This window comes from Rhinolophus ferrumequinum, chromosome 16, assembly GCF_004115265.2.
Source record: "Rhinolophus ferrumequinum isolate MPI-CBG mRhiFer1 chromosome 16, mRhiFer1_v1.p, whole genome shotgun sequence".
NCBI lineage: Eukaryota > Metazoa > Chordata > Mammalia > Chiroptera > Rhinolophidae > Rhinolophus > Rhinolophus ferrumequinum.
The window spans coordinates 13,591,157-13,611,782 of record NC_046299.1 but is presented as its reverse complement, the minus strand read 5'-3'; the positions used below and the strand labels follow the sequence as shown (position 1 = coordinate 13,611,782).

At 40.0% G+C, this 20,626-nt stretch overlaps 1 protein-coding gene across 20 annotated transcripts in view; it reads right to left on the bottom strand.

Annotated features, from left to right (window-relative positions):
- The window catches only part of ABLIM1 (actin binding LIM protein 1), a 265,320-nt gene that overhangs the window by 43,824 nt on the left and 200,870 nt on the right, over positions 1–20,626 (bottom strand). For all 20 annotated transcript variants that reach the window (XM_033130195.1, XM_033130191.1, XM_033130208.1 and 17 more), the window contains 2 exons: positions 11,800–11,887; positions 1,932–1,990 (listed from right to left, as the gene is read on the bottom strand). In XM_033130195.1, the coding sequence (XP_032986086.1) occupies positions 1,932–1,990; positions 11,800–11,887 (147 nt within the window). The remainder of the gene's footprint in view (positions 1–1,931; positions 1,991–11,799; positions 11,888–20,626) is intronic.

Below are 20,626 nucleotides of genomic sequence, written 5' to 3'. Positions count from 1 at the left end.
ACTAATGTGACATGTGGTGTAAGGCCCAGAAATCTTGACTCAAGATTTGTGATCTGTAGACAGACACACCCTTAAGAAAGCACAAGAATTACTCCTTTATTCAAAGACCGATTCTACTTTAAATCCCACTAGGTCAGCATGTACCCACGTTTCTCCACTTGGGGCACACTGGAATGTGTATTCTCCTCCTCAATATTGACTTGCCAAAGGCGAGTGAGCCCAAGGCTGACCTGACCTCCTAAGTGGTAAATGTTGGCATTAGGAGAAGAGCTTTGGAATTCTCTGGAAAGCTTCACTATAGGAAGAATAAAACAATGGCTTCTCTTGGCCAGAATGAGTGGAAGTATTACACTAGTTGTTTTCATAAGCTTGCCCAGAGAGTTCCATCAAGATGTGATTAACAGTGTTGATTTAAAAAAAAAACACAAAAAAACATTTTAGTAACACCATCTGTAAACTCAAGCAATCCTTCCTTAAAGAGAAAAGACCCCATTCCATGCAGTGTGACCTCATTAGCATTCTTCTCTTCCTCTCCCAAAAGATTTCATAGGGGATGAAGTAAACATAATTATTCAGAAGTCTAAAAGCAACACCACAGAGACAGTGCAAATCACTGGCTACCTGGGTGGTTCCTGAGCAATGCCCCCAAGCTCTATGGTGAATTTTATAATCTTATGATAAAAGTGACCATAAGCACTATCTTTCATGCTCTAGTATTTTATAAAGATAACCCATTTCCAAAGCATCCGTGGTTCCTCAAAAACCCCAGACTCTGGTCTAGACACAGGTGACTGTTCCACGTCAAAATAGACACCCAAGCCATCCTGATATTGGTGGGCAAATTCCTTTGCAGTTTGTCTTATCTTTACTCAATTATCCAAAGGAAAGTGGGTATTTTTCCTCCACTTAAAGCATGCTACCATGCTGGTTATATACCCAGCTCCTTAGATCTGCTAATGGCAGATCAAGAAGAAATGAGACAACCCTCTAGAACCTGGCCTCCGAAATCAATTCAGTCCGTTCTTTACTCTGAGATGCCAAGTAGAATGCGGTCAAATTTCAGTTTTTCCAAGGGTACCACTAAGTTAGTTAAACGGAGAGACTATACACTGGGATCTATAGTCTAATTATTGCTTTGAAAAATACTTCGCAGCTCAAGTGAAAAACTGGGGGCATCTGAACAGGACACAGATTATGATAATGACCTTACAACTCTGTACTGCTCTCTGCCTCTGAAACAGATAAAATATTGCCATCTGGAGGTGCTCTGAGAATGGATAAGACCAGGACAAGCTTCAGAAGGCAGAGAGATAAAGAAGGTCTATCCTTTTTGCCCACGTTCTCAATGTTCTAGAATAGTTACTACAACATTGCGATGCTGCCTGAGAGTGAAGTTCTAAAACCATCCAGGCTGCTTGTGCACATTACATGTCTGGGCTCATCAGTATTTTCTCCAAAGGTTCTATCTGATAAACCATCAGCTTCTGGAGATGGAAGCTACTCAGTACGTTTGGATTTGAGAGGGCCAACAGCTGACTGCTGGATGTAGAGTTTGGATGGGAGTGGTGCATTATGGACTAAGCAGGACAAAGTCTGGTGAGGAGGTCACTGGATGCTGCACGTAGAACTTCATGAATCATTTTTTTTCACATCTGTATAGTTTGACCTTCCCTTGAAGGCTTTCCTAAGAATCAGACTAGGGAGGCAAGACTTCCTTTGTCCAACACAAGCACTGGGAACAAAAACCACAATCAATTTGAGGTAGGAGGGAACCTCCTTCCCTGGCCCAATGGGCTTTCAACTTGGTCCACAATAGAGACAAAAAGTCAGGAGAAAATAATTTCACCCAAATTCCAGCCCCAAGAATTAGTCACTACGAAACATTTGGCCTGCAAATGCACCTGCCATCACAGCTCTAATTATTTCCTTACCCGCAGTTTTTCCTCTGTCTTGGTAGATTGCTTACAGTCGGGATGCCAAACGGTAGAACCTGGAAAGAAACAGCGTACCACTAAGATCAAGGGAAATGCAACGAAACCACAATCCTGTCAGATAGAACTTCTGAGAACAGTTCACATCCTTCTCCCCCAGCACAGGGGAGTGAATCATGACAACTCCAAGTGAATCATGACAACTCCAAACTCCAGGGTTTTCCTCTGGTCTAAGCTTGTTCTGTAAAGGTCATAATTCCACACCACAGAACCCACTAACTGGGCACAAGAGTGTTTTGAAGCAAGAGCTATTTTGCTCTTGACTGTGTTTTTTTTTTTTTTTCTTTTCCAACCATATGATTGTCCTTTAAAAGTAATGTTGGTGTTCTGCATTTAATTTCAGAAATCTAAGCCATCAACCAGGCTTACATAACATCAAAACAACCAGGCAATTTGGAAGAGGGAAATAAAGTCAAACCAGATAGTCTATGTTCAGAAGCAAAATTCACTGAATTTTCTGATGCTCCAATTACACATTGTCGTCTACATGGATATGGGAAAGCAGGCCAAATAGCAGGAAGGTTGAAAGTGACTTTACAAATCCAAAAGTTTCCTTTAACTTTTAACCTTTCAATTAACTGAAAAGGACGTCTTCACCTTTAAAGTCAGGAAGCTACTAGTTTAAGTGGCATTTTCTGTTCCCGGGTCAATGCCTCACTTTCTCAGGGTACGAAGCACTTTCGTAGATGGTACCAGCATCACAGAAGTACTAAGAAAAGCACTTATATCCAATAGAAAGCTCTTATCGTGCAAGAATCCCTGCCTGCCTGTATAATACAGTGGTACCTTGGTTTTCGAACGTAATCCACGAGCTCTGAAACATTCGAAAACAGCTGACAGCTAGACTTCAGGATCTTGCACTCAGGGGAAGCGTGTGACATATTCGACTTCTGAGTCGTGTTCGAAAACCCAAGCATTTACTTCTGGTTTACGGAATTCATAAACCAAAATGTTCGTCAACAGAGGTGTTCGAAAACTGAGATACTACTGTACATGCCTAAATATGTATGTCATTCATATCGTTTTTTTTTTTATTTATTGGGGTGACAATTGTTAGTAAAATTACATAGATTTCAGGTGTACAATTCTGTATTACATCATCTATAAATCCCATCGTGTGTTCACCACCCAGAGTCAGTTCTCCTTCTATCACCATATATTTGATCCCCCTTACCCTCATCTCCCACCCCCCAACTCCCTTACCCTCTGGTAACCACTAAACTATTGTCTGTGTCTATGAGTTTTTGTTTCTCATTTGTTTGTCTTGTTCTCTTGTTGTTTTTGGTTTATATATCACATATCAGTGAAATCATATGGTTCTCTGCTTTTTCTGTCTGACTTATTTTGCTTAGCATCATGCTCTCAAGATCCATCCATATTATCACAAATGTTCCTATATCATCTTTTCTTACCGCTGAATAGTATTCCATTGTGTATATATACCACAACTTTATCCATTCATCTATCGAAGGACATTTTGGTTGTTTCCATGTCTTGGCCACCGTAAACAAAGCTGCAATGAACATTGGAGCACACTTGTCTTTATGTATAAATGTTTTCAGATTTTTTTGGTAGATACCCAGGAGAGGGATTGCTGGGTCATATGGTAATTCTATTCGTAATTTTTTGAGGAACCTCCACACTGCCTTCCATAACGGCTGCACCAGTTGGCATTCCCACCAACAATGTATAAAGGTTCCTTTTTCTCCACAGCCTCTCCAACACTTGTTACTATTTGTCTTGTTGATGATAGCCATTCTGACTGGGGTGAGGTGATATCTCATTGTGGTTTTTATTTGCATTTCTCTGATGATTAGTGATGTTGAGCATTTTTTCATATGTCTTTGCCATTTCCATGTCCTCTTTGGAGAAATGTCTCTTCAGGTTCTCTGCCCATTTTTCAATTGGGTTGTCTGTTTTTTTATTGTTGAGTTTCATGAGTTCCTTGTATATTTTGGATATTAGCCCCTTATCAGAGGCACTGTTTGCAAAACTCTTCTCCCATTCAGTTAGTTGCCTCTTTATTTTGTCGATGGTTTCTTTTGCTGTGCAGAAGCTTTTAAGTTTCATATAGTCCCATTCGTTTATTTTAGCTTTTACTTCCATTGCTTTTGGAGTCAAATTCATAAAATGCTCTTTGAAACCAAGGTCCATAAGTTTAGTACCTATGTTTTCTTCTATGCAGTTTATTGTGTCAGGTCTTATGCTTAAGTCTTTGATCCATTTTGAATTAATTTTGGTACATGGTGACAGATAGCAGTCCAGTTTCATTCTTTTGCACGTGGTTATCCAATTCTCTCAGCACCATTTATTGAAGAGGCTGTCTTTCCTCCTTGTACGTTTTCAGCTTCTTTGTCAAAAATTATCTGTCCATATTTATGTGGTTTTATTTCTGGGTTCTCAATTCTATTCCATTGGTCTATGTGTCTATTTTTCTGCCAATACCATGCTGTTTTGATTATTGTAGCCCTGTAGTACAAGCTAAAGTCAGGGAGTGTGATACCTCCAGTATTGTTCTTTTTTCTTAAGATTGCTTGGCTATTTGGGGTCTTTTGTGGTTCCAAACAAATCTGATGATTTTTTGTTCTATTTCTTTAAAAAATGCCATTAAGATTTTGATGGGGATTGCATTAAATCTGTATATTGCTTTGGGTAATATGGCCATTTTAATTATGTTGATTCTGCCAATCCATGAGCACGGAATGTCTTTCCATTTCTTTGTGTCTTCTTCAATTTCTTTCAAAAATGTCTTATAGTTTTCAGCATATTGGTCCTTCACATCCTTGGTTAAGTTTATTCCTAGGTATTTTATTCTTTTTGCTGCAGTTGCAAAAGGAATTGTTTTTTGTATTTCTTTTTCTGAGATTTCGTTGTTAGTATATAGGAATGCAATGGACTTTTGTACATTGATTTTGTAGCCAGCAACTTTACTGTATTTGTTGATTGTTTCTAATAGCTTTTTGGTGGAGTCTTTAGGGTTTTCTATATATAGCATCATGTCATCTGCAAAGAGTGATAATTAAACTTCTTCATTCCCAATTTGGATGCCTTTTATTTCTTTCTCTTGCCTGGTTGCTCTGGCAAGGACTTCCAACACTATGTTGAAAAGCAGAGGTGATAGGGGACAGCCCTGTCGTGCTCCTGAACGTAGAGCAAAGGGCTTCAGTTTTTCACCATTAATTATGAGATTAGCTGAGGGCTTGTCATATATGGCCTTTATTATGTGAAGGTATTTTCCTTCTATACCTATTTTATTAAGTGTTTTAATCATAAATGGATCTTGTATCTTGTCAAATGCTTTTTCTGCATCAATTGATATAATCATATGATTTTTGTCCTTTATTTTGTTTATGTGATGTATCACATTGATGGATTTGTGGATGTTGAACCATCCTTGTGCCCCAGGGATGAACCCCACTTGGTCGTGATGAATAATCTTTTTAATGCATTGTTGTATTCGATTTCCTAGAATTTTGTTTAGGATTTTTGCATCTGTATTCATCACAGATATTGGTCTGTAGTTTTCTTTTTTTGTGTTGTCCTTACCAGGCTTTGGTATCAGGGTAATGTTGGCCTCATAAAATGAGTTAGTGAATACTGTCTCTTCTTCAATTTTTTGGAAGAGTTTTAACATTATTGGTATTAGATCCTCTTTGAAGGTTTGGTAGAATTCACTAGGGAAGCCATCTGGTCCCGGACTTTTGCTTTTGGGAAGGTTTTGGATGACTGATTCAATTTCGTTACTGGTGATTGGTCTGTTTAGATTTTCCAGTTCTTCATGGTTCAGCCTTGGAAGGCTATATGTTTCTAAGAACTTGTCCATTTCTTCTAGGTTATTGAATTTGGTGGCATATAGTCCTTCATAGTATTCTTGGATGATCCTTTGTATTTCTGTGGTGTCCGTGATAACTTCCCGTTTTTCATTTCTGATTTTGTTAATTAGTGTCTTCTCTCTTTTTATCTTAGTGAGTCTAGCCAAGGGTTTGTCAATTTTTTTAATCTTTTCAAAGAACCAGCTCTTTGTCACATTAATTTTTTCTGTTGTCTTTTTGTTCTCTATTTCATTTAGTTCTGCTCTGATTTTTGTTATTTCCTTTCTTCTGCTGACCTTGGGTTTCACTTGTTCTTCTTTTTCTAGTTCTTTAAGGTGTAACATGAGGTTATTTATTTGGGATTTTTCTTGTTTCTTGAGATAGGCCTGTAATGATATAAATTTCTCTCTTAAAACTGCTTTCGCTGCATCCCAAAAATTTTGGTAGGATGTCTTTTCATTGTCATTTGTTTCTATGTATCTTTTGATCTCTCCTCTAATTTCTTCTTTGACCCAGTTGTTCTTTAAAAGTATGTTGTTTAATCTCCATGTATTTGTGTTTTTTTCCTGCTTTCTTTTTGCAGTTGATATCCAATTTCAAAGCCTTGTGATCAGAGAATATGCTTGATATGATTTCAATCTTTTTAAATTTGCTTAGGCTGATTTTATGTCCCAATATATGGTCTATCCTTGAGAATGTTTCATGTACACTAGAAAAAAATGTATAGTCTGATGTTTTAGGATGAAGTGCTCTATATATGTCAATTATGTCCATTTCATCTAATGTGTCATTTAGGGCTGCTATTTCGTTATTTTCTGTTTGGATGATCTATCCGTAGCTGTCAATGATGTATTTAAGTCCCCTAGTATAATTGTGTTTTGGTCAATTTCTCCCTTTAGTTCTGTTAGTAGTTGCTTGGTATATTTCGGTTCTCCCTGATTGGGGGCATAGATATTGATGACTGTTATGTCTTCTTGTTGTATAGTCCCCTTTACCATCATGAAATGTCCATCTTTGTCTCTTGTTATCTTTTTCACCCTGAAGTCTGTTTCATCTGATATCATTATGGCTACACCTGATTTTTTCTGGGTACCATTTGCTTGGAGTGTCAATTTCTACCCTTTCACTTTGAGTCTATGCTTGTCCTTGTAGCTGAGATGTGTCTCTTGGAGCATATGGTTGGGTTTAGTTTTTTGATCCAATCTGCTACTCTGTGCTTTTTTATTGGTGAGTTCAGTCCATTTACATTTAGGGTGATTATTGACATGTGAGGATTTCCTGTCATTCTATCTTTAGTTTTCTCGTAAGGCTGTGTCTCCATTGTTTCTTTGCCTTTTTGTTGTTGTCTATTATTTCTGTGTGGTGGTATTCTATGATGTTTCCCTCTGTTTCTTCTTTGATTACAGTATATATTTCAGTTCTTTCAGTTCTGGATTTTTTTTTGAGTGGTTACCCTTAAGTTAACATAAAAGAAAGTTTGATATTTAGAGTATTCCATTTTCTTCAGCACGCTCACTTTCTCCATTCCCATATTCCGGTTCAGGCCTTTACTCTCCCCCTTTTTATGTTTTGGTTGCCACAAACTGTCCTTGTTGATGGTGGTCGAATAGCCTCCTTTAGTATTTCTTGTAGTGCAGGTCATGTATTAGAAAATTCCCTCAGCTTCTGTATGTCTGGAAAGGTCTTTATTCCTCCTTCATATCTAAAGGATATCTTTGCTGGATATATTATTCTTGGCTCATAATTTCTCTCTTTCAATAGTTTGAATATTTGATTCCACTCCCTCCTGGCTTGTAGAGTTTCTGCTGAAAAATCTGATGATAATCTAATGGGCTTTCCTTTGTAGGTTACTGTCTTCTTTTCCCTGGCTGCCTTGAGGATTCTTTCTTTTTCATTGATTTTAGACAGCTTCAATACAATGTGCCTTGGAGAAGGCCTGTTGGGATTGAGGTAATTAGGTGTTCTATTTACTTCTTGGATTCGAGGATCCAGTTCTGTCCACAAGTTTGGGAAGTTCTCATCAACAATTTGTTTGAATATATTCTTTGTTCCCTTCTCTCTTTCTTCTCCTTCTGGTATGCCCATTATTCTTATATTGCTCTTTCTGATGGAGTCAGAAAGTTCTTGTAGAGTTCTTTCATTTATTTTAAGTCTCAAGTCTTTTTCTTCTTCCATCTGTGTAATTTCCAGGTTTCTATCTTCGATGTCACTGATTCTTTCCTCCATCTGGTCAACTCTACTACCTAAGCTGGTTATTTCATTCTTGATCTCTTCTATTGAGTTCTTAATCTCCAGAAATTCTATTTGGTTCTTTTTAAAAATTTCAATCCCTTTCATAAAATGCTCATGTTGTTCTTTGATTGTGTTTCTGAGTTCATTAAACTGCTGTTCTGTGTTTTCTTGCATCTCATTGAGTTTTTTCAGAACTGCAATCTTGAATTCTCTGTCATTTAAGTCACATATTTCCATATCTTTAAGTTCCTTTTCTGGAGACTTTTCACTTCCTTTCTGAGATGTCTTGTTGCCTTGGTTATTCATGGCAATTACTGATTTATTATTTCTCTTCCTAGACATCTATAGGAGTGGCTTCTGCAACAGGTTGATAGAAAAAGGTCTTTCTTTCGTTCTCCAGTACTTGTTGGTAGAATGTTTTATTTTCTCTTTGACTGCAGCCTTTTTTTTCTCTCTCACATGGTAGTGCTATGTTTTCTCTGCACTATTCTAGCTTCTCACACAATGGGGAGATTCTCTGGGAGACAGGCTTCTCCTAACTTAATAGTTCACCTGGGTCACAGGGCACAGTGTCTGTGTGGGTATGTGGAGAGCTTTTGAAGTTCCGAAGCTCTTCCTGCACCAGATTCAGAGCCAGTATGTTTCAGCAGTTCTGTTTACTCCTGCAGGGATCCGCCCAGATAGGTGGGGCCAGGGGCGGGGTGAGTTGTGAGAGGTGGCCCAGAGCAATGGCGGCGACTACCACCACAGCCGGTCCTGCTTCCACAGCTCCCTCCCCTTTGCCGGAACTAGTTGGGCTGTGAATCTGTGTCTGTGGTCCACAGTTCTCAGAACAGCAAATATTCTGTTCTTTTGATCTGACACTGCTACTGTTCTGCTTCTAGCACCGGGCAGGTGGTGGTGGGGCGAGCTCTGGGAGGGTAGGGAGGGGGCGGCTCGTCTCAGTGCCTAAGGCTTCCGTTCTCTGCTCGGCAGTGAGGGCTTAAACCACCGTTTTCAGCCTTCTTTCCTCAGTCTTTGCTCCGAGGTCTCTGCCGTGAGCATTGGGTTCAGCCATGTTATATGCTGCCCACTCAGCACTGTGGGCCATAAGCAGAGCCCTAGCAGTCCGAGTTCTTCCCTCTCCCGCAGCTGCGGTAGTTCTGGGATGCAGCGAGCTTGGAGCACTGAGCTAGGTCTGCGTCCTGCACCCACCCACGTGGCTCCGTCTCCTCACTTCTCCCTTCCTTCCTCCCTCCCTTGCGCGATTCGCCCACCTTTAGGTGAATTCAGTAGTGGGCCTCTTCGTCTTGCCTGTCTGCTGTGCAGGGAGTCCTTTGTGGGGTTATTGTTGTTCAATTAGTTGTAAATTCCAGGGGAGCTTTATAGATGCTCACCTCATGCTGCCATTTTGATCCAAAAAAATGTGTCATTTATATCTTATGGATAAGACCTATATGTGAGTCCTATGTTCACAGAGAGTATGTTCAAACATGGTGATGGGCAGCAGAACTGGGGGGGACTTCAAAAGATTAAGTTGAAAGCAATGAGTAAATGATATGAATTGAATAAAAGCCTCAGTATGAATATTAGATGTCCTACATTGTATTGTTCAAATTTTTCTCTCTCCCAGCAGCAGTCTGCATGTATTTGAAAAGACATCAAATTAAAATAATTCTTGAATTGTTTTATACCACTGAGCTAAAATAATCTTAAATTAAGGACAAGGAAAATACATTTCATATCAGAATGGTACTTTAATCCCTGTTTAAACAATCATTTCTATATTACTTAATGCTGAGCCAAAGAGAGAGAGAGAGAGAGAGAGCGAGAGAGAGAAGGAAATAAAGAAAGGGAGGGAGGGAGAGAGGGAGGAAGGAAGCAAGGAAGGAAGTCAAGCAAAGAGAAAGCAGACAGACAGTCCCATCAGCACTAACGTTTACTCTGCGGCTGGCTACAAAGCACAGGAAACCCTCTGAATGGGGAGAGCCAAGGCCGAGGGGTCAGGGCTGGGCCCAGGAGCAGCGCTCTCTGTGAAGGTTCTATTGAGCGGGAGTCCTTGGCCAAAACACCGGGTCTGCACACAGTGTCACATTGTTCTCCAGAGGTCAGGCACACAAGGAATGTGACACAGAGAGAATATCACATGCTGTGGAAGATGAAACTGCACATTCTTCAAGGATGTGCCCAGAGGGCAAGTGAAGAGTACTGAAGCTCAAGAAGAGATTTACAACAATCCCTGGAATTCTGAGTGTAGCCCCCTCTAACAGACAGATATGTGGCCCTTTGTAGCAGGAATGCGCTATGTCTGTGCACAGCTTGAAATCACTCTGGCTATGTAGCTTCCAGACCCACAGAAAGGTGCAGAGAGGTACCCTCTGAGCCGGATCCTCTGTTCCCGGCAGACACAGGGGCTGGCAGGCACTCTTGTATCTTTGTTTTTGAGTGCTGGAACTGACACACTACAATCTAAAACAAAGCCTGGGAACCAAATGAAGAATAAATCTGCTCCACTCTGAAAATGCAAAGTGACACCTGTCTATTGCTACTGCAGATTTACAGCTTGTCCTCAGGGAAATGTGTCACGGAAAGCCCACATGGGATCGTAGATTCCAGTTCTTGTCACTTGCCTTTATTGGGTCCTTTAGAATTCAGGGGGTTTTTTTTGTTGTTTTTTTATTCATAGCTTTCCAGAGTGATCATTGTACTGTGACAAGGACAGTTGGGGTTGTTAATTTCTCATACAGCTAGCATGTATTAAAGCTTTGCTTTAATATTCCAGAGTAATTTCTGTAGACTTTTCTTGGTTACATAAAAAAACTGAGAGCAAAGCAAACCATTCATTAAAAATACACATAGTGTTATGTGCAAAGAGAAAGGAAGAAATGACATGCAAAGGCAGATGAGACCCGGTAATTACCAAGTTGAACCAGCAATAGCTCTTACGGTTCTTGCTAATTTTACTGATAAGCTCTTGTCTATTTAATGATGCTTTTACAGCTAAAAATAGTAAAATGCTTGCACAGATGGTGCTGGAATAGAATCTTTCCCTAAAGCCTCTCTGAGAAGCTTCAGAATTTTAGAGGAGATAAAAAAGTCATAGTTCTAACAGTGGGAAAATTTCTCAAAATTATTTTCAATTAAAAAAAAAAAGAAATCTAAAGGCCCCCTAGTAATGCCACCAGAAACTTCTCAATTTCTCTTTCAGGGACTTGAGGTGTGTTCTCTTTCACACACTCTCTCTCTTTCAATATGAAAGCTATGTAATCTTAATGGGATGAAATACATCTGTGATGTAATTCACCAAATATGAGATTTTCTTCTTCCAAAGCCTGGTTAAGAGCAGCCTGGGAGGCCTCAAAAAAAGTCTTTCTGGCAGGATAATGAAAGGGGAAAATCTATCCAATGAGTAGCATTTCTAGAAATGCTTTCTCCCTTTTGATCTTTTGTTTCCCAAGCATATTCCTGGGGAAGGTGGCGGGAGGTGTTCCTCATCTTCACTCTTACCTTCCACCCATAGCATCAAACTTCCAGTCCAGGCCATTAATTCCAGCAGCAACACCTTTCATTTGTTAATAGTCTTAGGGGCTCACTGCCAGCATGTCAACTGCTAGGCTGATTAATACTAATTGATGAAGTAACTTTTGGCCACCTTCATTTTGGATCTGGGTAGCCTTGCAGCTCATGAAATATCTCCTTCTCTAAAAACAATCAAATAAGCAAACATAGCAAGGTTTTCTTTCCGCAGATAGGGAGAACTTATTGGGTTCTCGAGTCCACCTTACCTTGAAGATACATTTCCTCTCCTTCTGTGAACATCTGGTTGCATCTGCTGCATCGTGCACAGCTGGGGTGGTAATGTTTGTCACCTGCCTGCAAGAAAAGAGGTAGGGAACATTTAATCCACTCCTGGTCATTGCCCCCAGCCTCTTTTCTGGACTTGGGGATTTCAAAGAAAAGAGAAGAAGGTGAGGCAGTAAAGCGAATTGTCCAATTGACCAAACTTCTTACACCAATAGCCTTAGACGCTGAAGCTCACCCCATTGGAACTGGAGGGGCTCAAAGACCAGCTAGTCATTCATGTCTGCCATGACGGGGCCGCCTTGCCTCTTGGGGTTTCTGCCGTTCATTTCTCTCTTGGCTTGGGCTCTCCTAGATGATTGCCAGTTACACACCACGTGCCTAAGATGAGTCCACTCCATCTCCCCCAAAAAAAAACCCCATCTCAAAAACATTAACACATGAATTGATGTCGGAGGCTAATGTTGGTTTGTACTAAAGCAATAAAAAGAAAGGATCCTATTAGCAGGTTCTTGCTTTCGTAGCTAAACAGTCCGAAAAATAATAAAACAGTAAAAGACATCATCTACTGCTCATTCTCAGAAGGAGCCCAAAATCTTTACTATGCTGTTTACGACAATTGTTGGCCAAAGTCTTATATTAATTGTTTTCTGAAGAAGGTATTTTACTGAGGTGGCTCTGCATTATCCCTGGGCATTCCATGTTCCTAAATATGACAGATGCCATCACAGCAGGTGTTGACTTCCCCAAAGCAAAATGTCACTGGTCACAGAGATAATTCTCTAGACAGGTGCCAAGTCACATTAGAGTCATGCTCCAAATGTGTGCCTGACAAAATGAAATATTTTTCATAGCTTAGCAAATAATCTCACCACCTAAAAGTTATCAAATGTACTCTGCAATTAAGTCATTTTATCAATCAACTGTGAAAATATCTGTTTTGCAATAACAGTGTGCAAGGCAGTGCTGAGAACCTAGAGTTAGAAGTAGGTGCATGGGTACACCCTGCGCCTACACAAAATCTCAAGAGGAAATCAGAGGCCAGGTACTGATTCCTTTCTCACGTTGTCTTGTAGAAATTACAGAAGCCACTTAGCAACTGGAGTGTGAGATGGTGCTCAGCTACTCAAGATAGTCAAGTGGAAAAAAACGGAACTTCTGTAAAAGTAGAAGCCAGGAATACATTCTTTTCAGTGGTATCTGACAGAAAACCCCAGAAGTGAGGCTCTTGTTCTTGACCACATGGTATGTTTAATTTATTTTTTCCTGGGGGGGAGAATGAAGGGAGTGTAGGAAATGTCAACAGAAAGTAGCTCCTTCCCTTAGGCTGTCCAGGGTCCCACGTGAGTAAAAGGAGGAGAGAGAAGACATTACTAAATTCTAAACCATGTTGGCTCAGCTGGGATGTCAATGCTGGGAGGTGCCAGTCACTTAGGACAATTTCTGGGTTCTCAAGGAAAATGTAAGGGAAAGAGTTAAGTTCCCTTGACAGGAAGCTGGTGTAGTCTGCAGAGAGAAGCACACTCCTCAGTAAGCTAGGAATAGAAAGAAATTGCTTCAAGCAGATAAAGTGTATCCATCATATTTAGTGGCACAACATTAGAAACATGTTCATTAAAGACAGGAACAAGACAAGGACATGTATACCTTCACCAGTGTTTTTCTGCATTGTTTTAGTCCTAGCCAATGTGATAAGTCAAGAAAAAGAAATAACAATAAAGGTCATTAATAAGAGTTCAGTCAAGTAGCTAGATAAAAAAACACATACAAACCAATAGTTTTCAGTAGCAATATAAATTAAGTCAGTGTAAAGGGAAAATGGGACCCCATTTGCAATAGCAACAAATAAACACCTCGTGCAAGATCTACATAAAGAAAACCATAGCACTTGACTGATGGACATAAAAGTTTAAATAGAGACACAGTATTTCTGGATGGAAAAGCTAAATATTGTAAAGATACCAATTTATCTAAAATGAACCTATTAACGCAGTGCATTCTCAATCAAAGTACTCATAGGAGTTTCCTCTATAGCAGTTGACAAACTAATTCTATAGTTCACATGGAAGAAAAAAAAGCACGAAAATACCAAGACATTTTTTGAAAAACAGAGCACCAATGAAAGGGAGATTTTCCTTTCCTGATATAAAAAGTTATTCTAAGGCTGAAATAATTAAAGTACTTTAATTTTTTGTGTGTGCAGAAACAGAAAATAGACCAGCGGAACAGAAAAGAGAGGAACCAGTTACACAGCCGTATATACTGAATTATGATAAAAGAATTATGATAAAAGTGGTGCTTCAAATGAGTTGAAAAAAACGTATTATTCAATTAATGCTGAGAACAATAGGTTCTCCACTTAGAGAGAGAAGTAACAGACAGGGAGAAAATATTTGCCATCAGTTTCAGACTAAAGATTATCATCCAGAACGTATAAAGAGTATCGATAATAAAAAATAAACAGCAATATGGGCAAAAGGCAATTTCCAGAGGAAACACACATGACTCTCAAAGTAAAGAATTAGCTCAGCCCCATCAAGAATCAGGGAAACCCAATTTAGAAAAATACATTTTTCTTCATCAAGTTGGCAAAGATAAAAAGAAAACTAGTGTCAGGAAAGAGGCATTTTCACACACTGTTGGTGAGAAAACTCTTTTTGGAAGGCAACTTTGGCAATATTTATAAAAATGTGACATACAGATACCACATCTAAAAGCTGACATACAGATACCACCTCTAAAAGCTATCCTATAGAAATTCTCACACATGTGTCCCAAGGTGTATATATGGAAGATATTCAGTACTATATTAAACAGTAAAGAACAAAGAAACAGAAAACAACCTAAATAAGAAAGTAGTAAAATATGAATCATATGTAGCCATTGAAAGCATGCAGTACGTAAACGTATATATATACTTACATAGCAAAAGTTCAAGCTAATGTTACTAAGAAAAAAAATCACATGGAAGCATAATATAATAGGTGACTATAATATAGTCACATAAAGTAGTAGTCAATAGTGTGGAGACTCTGGGGTAAGTGTGGCTGGATTCAAATCCAGTTTCAGATCTATATGGCCTTGTGATGGTGACAATCTAACCTCCAGCTTCCACATCTGTGAAAGGGGTAGAATAACTGCACTACCTCACGCAGCAGATGGGAGAACCAGCGTATTGGCTGGCACCCCCCATCAGTCCCTTGAGTCAGTCACTGTTGCTATTATTTATGTCAGAACACACATGTGTATGTATATTGGCATTACAGTGTCCTGTACGGAGAGGAGACAAGGAGAATACACACCATCAGTCTGCTGTGACTACCTCTGTAGAAACAGGAGCGGGTAGGGATCAGACCCTAACAATTTCCTTTGCATCCTTCTGTATTGTTTTGATCCTTTACGACAAGAATGTGTTGCTGTGTAATAAGAAAATACAGACCGAGAAGAACAAAGGACATGACGCGTGGGTTTGAGTTTTTACCCCAACCTGTACTTGAAATATGATCCTGAGCAAATCACAAACTCTTGGAACCTCTACTGTGAAGTTGAGAGGATGTTGTTGGTGGTGATAACAATAATAAAAGTGAGTGTTTTAATTGTGATTATTCTATGCCAGTCACTGTCCTACACACTTCATAGATATTTAGTCATTTGTTTCATAATAACCTAATAAGGTAGGAACTGTTATTATTCCCTATTTTACAGGTGAGAAGCTGACGCTTGGAGAGGTTTTGCAACTTGTCCACGGTCACACAACTAGGAAGCTGGGCCAGGATGCAAACCAGAAGTCTGGTCTGGGGTACATGTTCTTTTTTTTATTCAGTGATCCCCCCAATAAGTCTAGTACCCACCTGGCACCATATATAGTTATTGCAATATTATTGATATATTCCCTATGGAGTACATGTTCTTAACTAATACCGTAACTCATAATCATACAGTACTCAACTGCTATAGCTACCCACAGTGATACTGTTGGAGTGAACGATCAAATGACACTTTGAAAATGGCGCGATGCACAGCAAATAACAACAATGACAACAACAACAACAATAGGAATAACAGCACGATAACCCTCTGCACAGAGATGGTCCGAGGGCCATTCATAAAAAGACGGCTTGTTAGGGGGGTTTGGGATACTGATGAAAGGTTCTCTGAATGCTGCCCTTTCTGAGCAACAGGCACACAGAGAGAACTGTCTTATATGAACTGTCATACAAGATGGATGGAAGATACATCAGGGCCCCACGTAGTAGGGCTGTGCTCTAAAAATCAGGAGCAACAACATGGCTAAGAAACAATCCCATCACAGTGTCACGGACATCGGTCCGGACCCTCGCACTTGATTCTTCTTACGATGCTCAAGTGTTAAGAAATCCAGGGAACCAGAATCAAAGGGGAGTTTCAAAACCATTCAAAGTCTTTGTTTTGGTAGCAGTGCAGTCCTGGGGGGCCACGGGGTGAGGGACTCAAAAATAAAGGAGCCCCTCCTTCCTGTGCATGAGCCACCCCCTCTGTTTCATTTCTTCTTACACAGGCACCCATGACGGTTCACAGACAAGCCCTGTGCACAGGGCCAAGAAAAGTACCAGAGCTGAACACAGATCTGGGGTCATATGCAAACTAGCCAAAAAAATAAATGGAGCTCCATCAAAATTATTTAAATTGGAGCTTTTTTTAGAAGAAGGAAAAAAATTTCAGATCATGAGAAAAAGACTAAAGAGTGCCCATATAAGAACAGATAATGAACACATAACTCATTGTGGAGAGGAGGCTTTTGGTTACAAATATTAAAGCACAGTGGGAGCTTTGTTGGGATAGGTGATCTCATAAGCAGTGGTTACCAGTTACCTGGCTCCAGGCCCACACCCTGCAATTCTAGCTCTGTCGGGGTGGCCAGGAGTACCGCTGGGGCTCGCCAGAGCTCTGTCATCACTATTCTCCATCCATCTTTGTACGCTGCTACTTAAAACAGTTACAACCTTGTTTTCTTCATTTTCACATATTTAAAAAGCATGCGTTAAAAGTCTGCATTCTGGCTGGCATTAAACTCTATGGACAATAAACAATTTGCTTATTTAGTTGAGTTCTGTGAAGCACCTGCAAAGCACATTCAAAGTGCTAAACACTGTTTGCCTTTACTAGCGCTGATGAAGTCAGACTTGGGTGGTTATTATTTCTATTTGGTTACTCTCTAAATTGAAGTGTGAACTTTAGCATTTGGGTAAACATCACCCACTCTAAGGCAGGATTTGGTGTAAGGCATGACATTTTTGATGAAACCCATCGTCTAGAAGAGAAGAAAGTAGCTTTGAACTCTTTGTGGAAGTGGGGTGGTGGTGAGTGCCCCTGGAAAAGGGATATAATATTTGAAATCAGGAGATTTGGGTATCATTCCTTAATTTCTTACCACGAGAACTCAATTCTGTCACTACTTATCCTCTCCAGCCCCAGGTCCCTCACCTGTAAAAAGTGAAGGGCTGGACTAGATGATTTCAAGTTCCATTCAGCCGTAAAGTTGGAAGATTCTGTGTGAGATTCCTTACCTCTACGAGTTCACATAGAAGTGTGAATAGAAAAACAATTTGGGTAGAGAAAAGAAATTCTTGGTGGCATGGAATGAAGTTTAATGACTCCATAGTGTCTGATACCCAATAGCAATTGTGGTGCCCTGATTAAACCCTTGTGCCTGCTTTAAGAGGCCACTGGGAGGAGAAAAAGAGGACTGTAAATATTGACTGTGCCCTTGGACAGATAATCTGCTTGTCTGATAATCTGCTGAGCTCCTGGGCAGCTAACTGGCCTTTGTAGTTTCTCTTCACTCACTTTCTCTTGGAGTGCTCTACTCCTGACATCAACCAAGGAGATGCAGAAGATGGCTTCTCAGGTCAACCTTCAGCCACTTATAACTTACGTTTGGCCTATTTCCAAAAAAGGACCCATGGATGCTTATCAGAGGAGGCCATGAGCTAAAAACAACTGAACAAAAACTTGGGAGGAAAAGAAAAATCAGAAGACCCCAAACTTAGGAAAACACATTTGTTATGATCTGAGCATCCAAGTAGATGAGCACTAAAGGAAAAACAGGCTACCAAAGTCTCACTGTATGAAAAAATGGCCACATACACGTGTCACCAAAAAGTCAAGGCTTCATGATTCTAAATTCATGGCAGTCATTGTAGGCTGAAGCTCCACAGGGTCTTGCTCTGTGCCAGACAGTGTACCAAGGACTTTAAGTTATTGGTTTTGAAACAGTCCTGTGAAGTAGATGCTCTTTTACAGTCTTGTTCTACAAGCAAAGAAACTAAAGCTCAAAATAAACAATTTAGCGAAAGCCCCCAGTGCTTCCAGAAAGCGGAGTTGGGCTTTGAATCCAGGTCGCCTGAATCCATGCCTACCCTTGCCGAACTGCCTCTAACAAGCACCAGAGAAATTCTCACAGAGGCACCTCAACTCTGCACAGAAAAACATCTTCCATACTCATGGCGTTGATGCCTGGAAATGTCCAAATGATTGTTTCTTACGTAGACCCTTGAGAAAAATCAAGGGTATAGCACTGAAACACAATTGAATGAAGTCATTTCCATAGGGGAAGTTAAACTATCAAGTTCTAGGGGTTTTTTTGTTTTGTTTATAAATATAACTTGATTCAGAGATGCTGCATAGAATATTCAAAGGAATAAATAAATTGCTTTCTTGTCCCTGAGACTCACAGACACAGCTCTGGATGATGCTGATTTCAGACTAGGGACATGCAAACAAGTGGAGCTTGGTGTGTTGGTCTAGATCAGGAGTTTTCTAAATTTACTGCAAATAAGCAACACCCAAGGGATGAAATAGGACCATTTGTGACAACAAGGATGGATGATATTGCTAAGCAAAATAAGATTTATTCTAAGATTATAATGCTAAGCAAAATAAGTCAGACAGAAAAAGCAGAGAACCATATGATTTCACTGATGTGTGGTATATAAACCAAAAACAACAAAAGAACAAGACAAGCAAGTAAGAAACAAGAACTCATAGACACAGACAATAGTTTAGTGGTTACCAGAGGGTAAGTGGGGAAGGGGTTGGCAGATGAGGGTAAAGGGGATCAAATATATGGTGATGGCAGGAGAACTGACTGGGTGGTGAACACACAATGTGATTTATAGATGATGTAGTACAGAATTTTACATCTGAAATCTATGTAACTTTACTAACAATTTTCACCTCAATAAACTTCAATAAAAAAACAAAAAGGGTTCAATGGCCCTAAGGTGGGGCCTAGAAGTCAGCTTCTTTTTTTATTTGGAAGCACTGAAATGAGTCTATGAAGATCATCACCAACTGAGGAAACGCTGATCTGGGTGGTACGAAAACCCCAAACCTGATGGTAGATGAGGAAACCAAAGGGAGTAACAAGGAAGCACTGCTTACGTGGTGGGTGCATGGGTGGGGAGGGAGGGGCGCAATCACGTCAGCTGCCTGTTTCCCTCCTGCAGAAAGGCAGTGTGTGGCCTGACTCAGCCTACTTTGCATTTGCTGTTTTCCCCCTTGAAGTGGGAGAGGTTTCCAATGCGACTGGATCAGCTTGATCTCCAAGCTGAACACTCACCTGTTCCAGGAGGCTTTTTTCCTGATGCAGCATCCTGAGCAGTCAGGATAACGAGGGTGTGCCTTGGCCCAAAGAGTATATCCAGGGCAATGGTGAATAAATCTGTCTGCTCAGGCAGCTTTCACTAAGCCCAGAGGGCTCTACACAAGTCTGTGCAAGCCAACCTGTGAGTATCCTGAGAGTCTCCTGCAGCCCCTCTACCTCATCAGCTGACACCCCTGCTCCAAACATGTGGTATGTCAGAGGGAGCCGTGGCAGCTTGTCTTCCCCAGTGAAGATGCACAAAATAGCGCAAAAAGAAATACACTACTGCCTTACATGGCTCTGGTTCCCTTTGACGAGACGCACAAGATATAAAAGGCAGTGCACCAATTCCCTTCGTTTAATGAGGGGTAAAGAATGAAACAAGTGGCCACATCCTTATGTAAATGTGTAATGGCTTTTTGCAGACCGTTCCTGCTTTCTCATCTCCTTCCAAGGAATTAAGTGCAAAAACTTTAAAGAAGTCTTTGCAATTTAACAGTGCTATCTAAATGTTATCTACAAATGTGTGCATTCCTGAAGGACCTAAATAGTCTCTTTAAATTGATCGACAGAATCGATGTAATCTCTACCAAAATCCCAGTTGGATTGTTTGTAGAAATTCAAAAGCTGATCCTAAGTTTATATAGCAATGCAAAGGACCTAGGAGAGTAAAACAGCTTTGAAAAAGAATAGATAAAGTTGGAGGACTTAAACTACCTGATATCAAAACTGATGATTGATCTATAAGTAATCAAGACAGCAAAGTCTTGGCATTGGGATAGAATAGGTCAGTGGCACAATAGAGGAAGTTCAAAATAAACCCACACGCTTACAGTCAACTGATTGTCAATAAAATATCAAGGCAATTTGTTGGTGAAGGGATAGTCTTTCCAACAGTGATGATGGGACAACTGGATATCCATCTCTAATTAAATCTCTACCTCCCACCATACACAAAAAGTAACTTCAAATGGATCACAGACCTAAATAGCATAAAAGGTAAAACTATAAAACTTTAGACAGAAACATAGAAGAAAATCTTTTTGACCTTGGTTTAAGCAAAAATTTCTTAGATATTATACAAAAGTGTAATCCACAGAAGAAAAAAAATGATAAATTAGATGTCATCAAGATTAAAACCTTTTTCTCTTCAAAAGACATCATTAAGAAAATGGAAAAGACCTGCT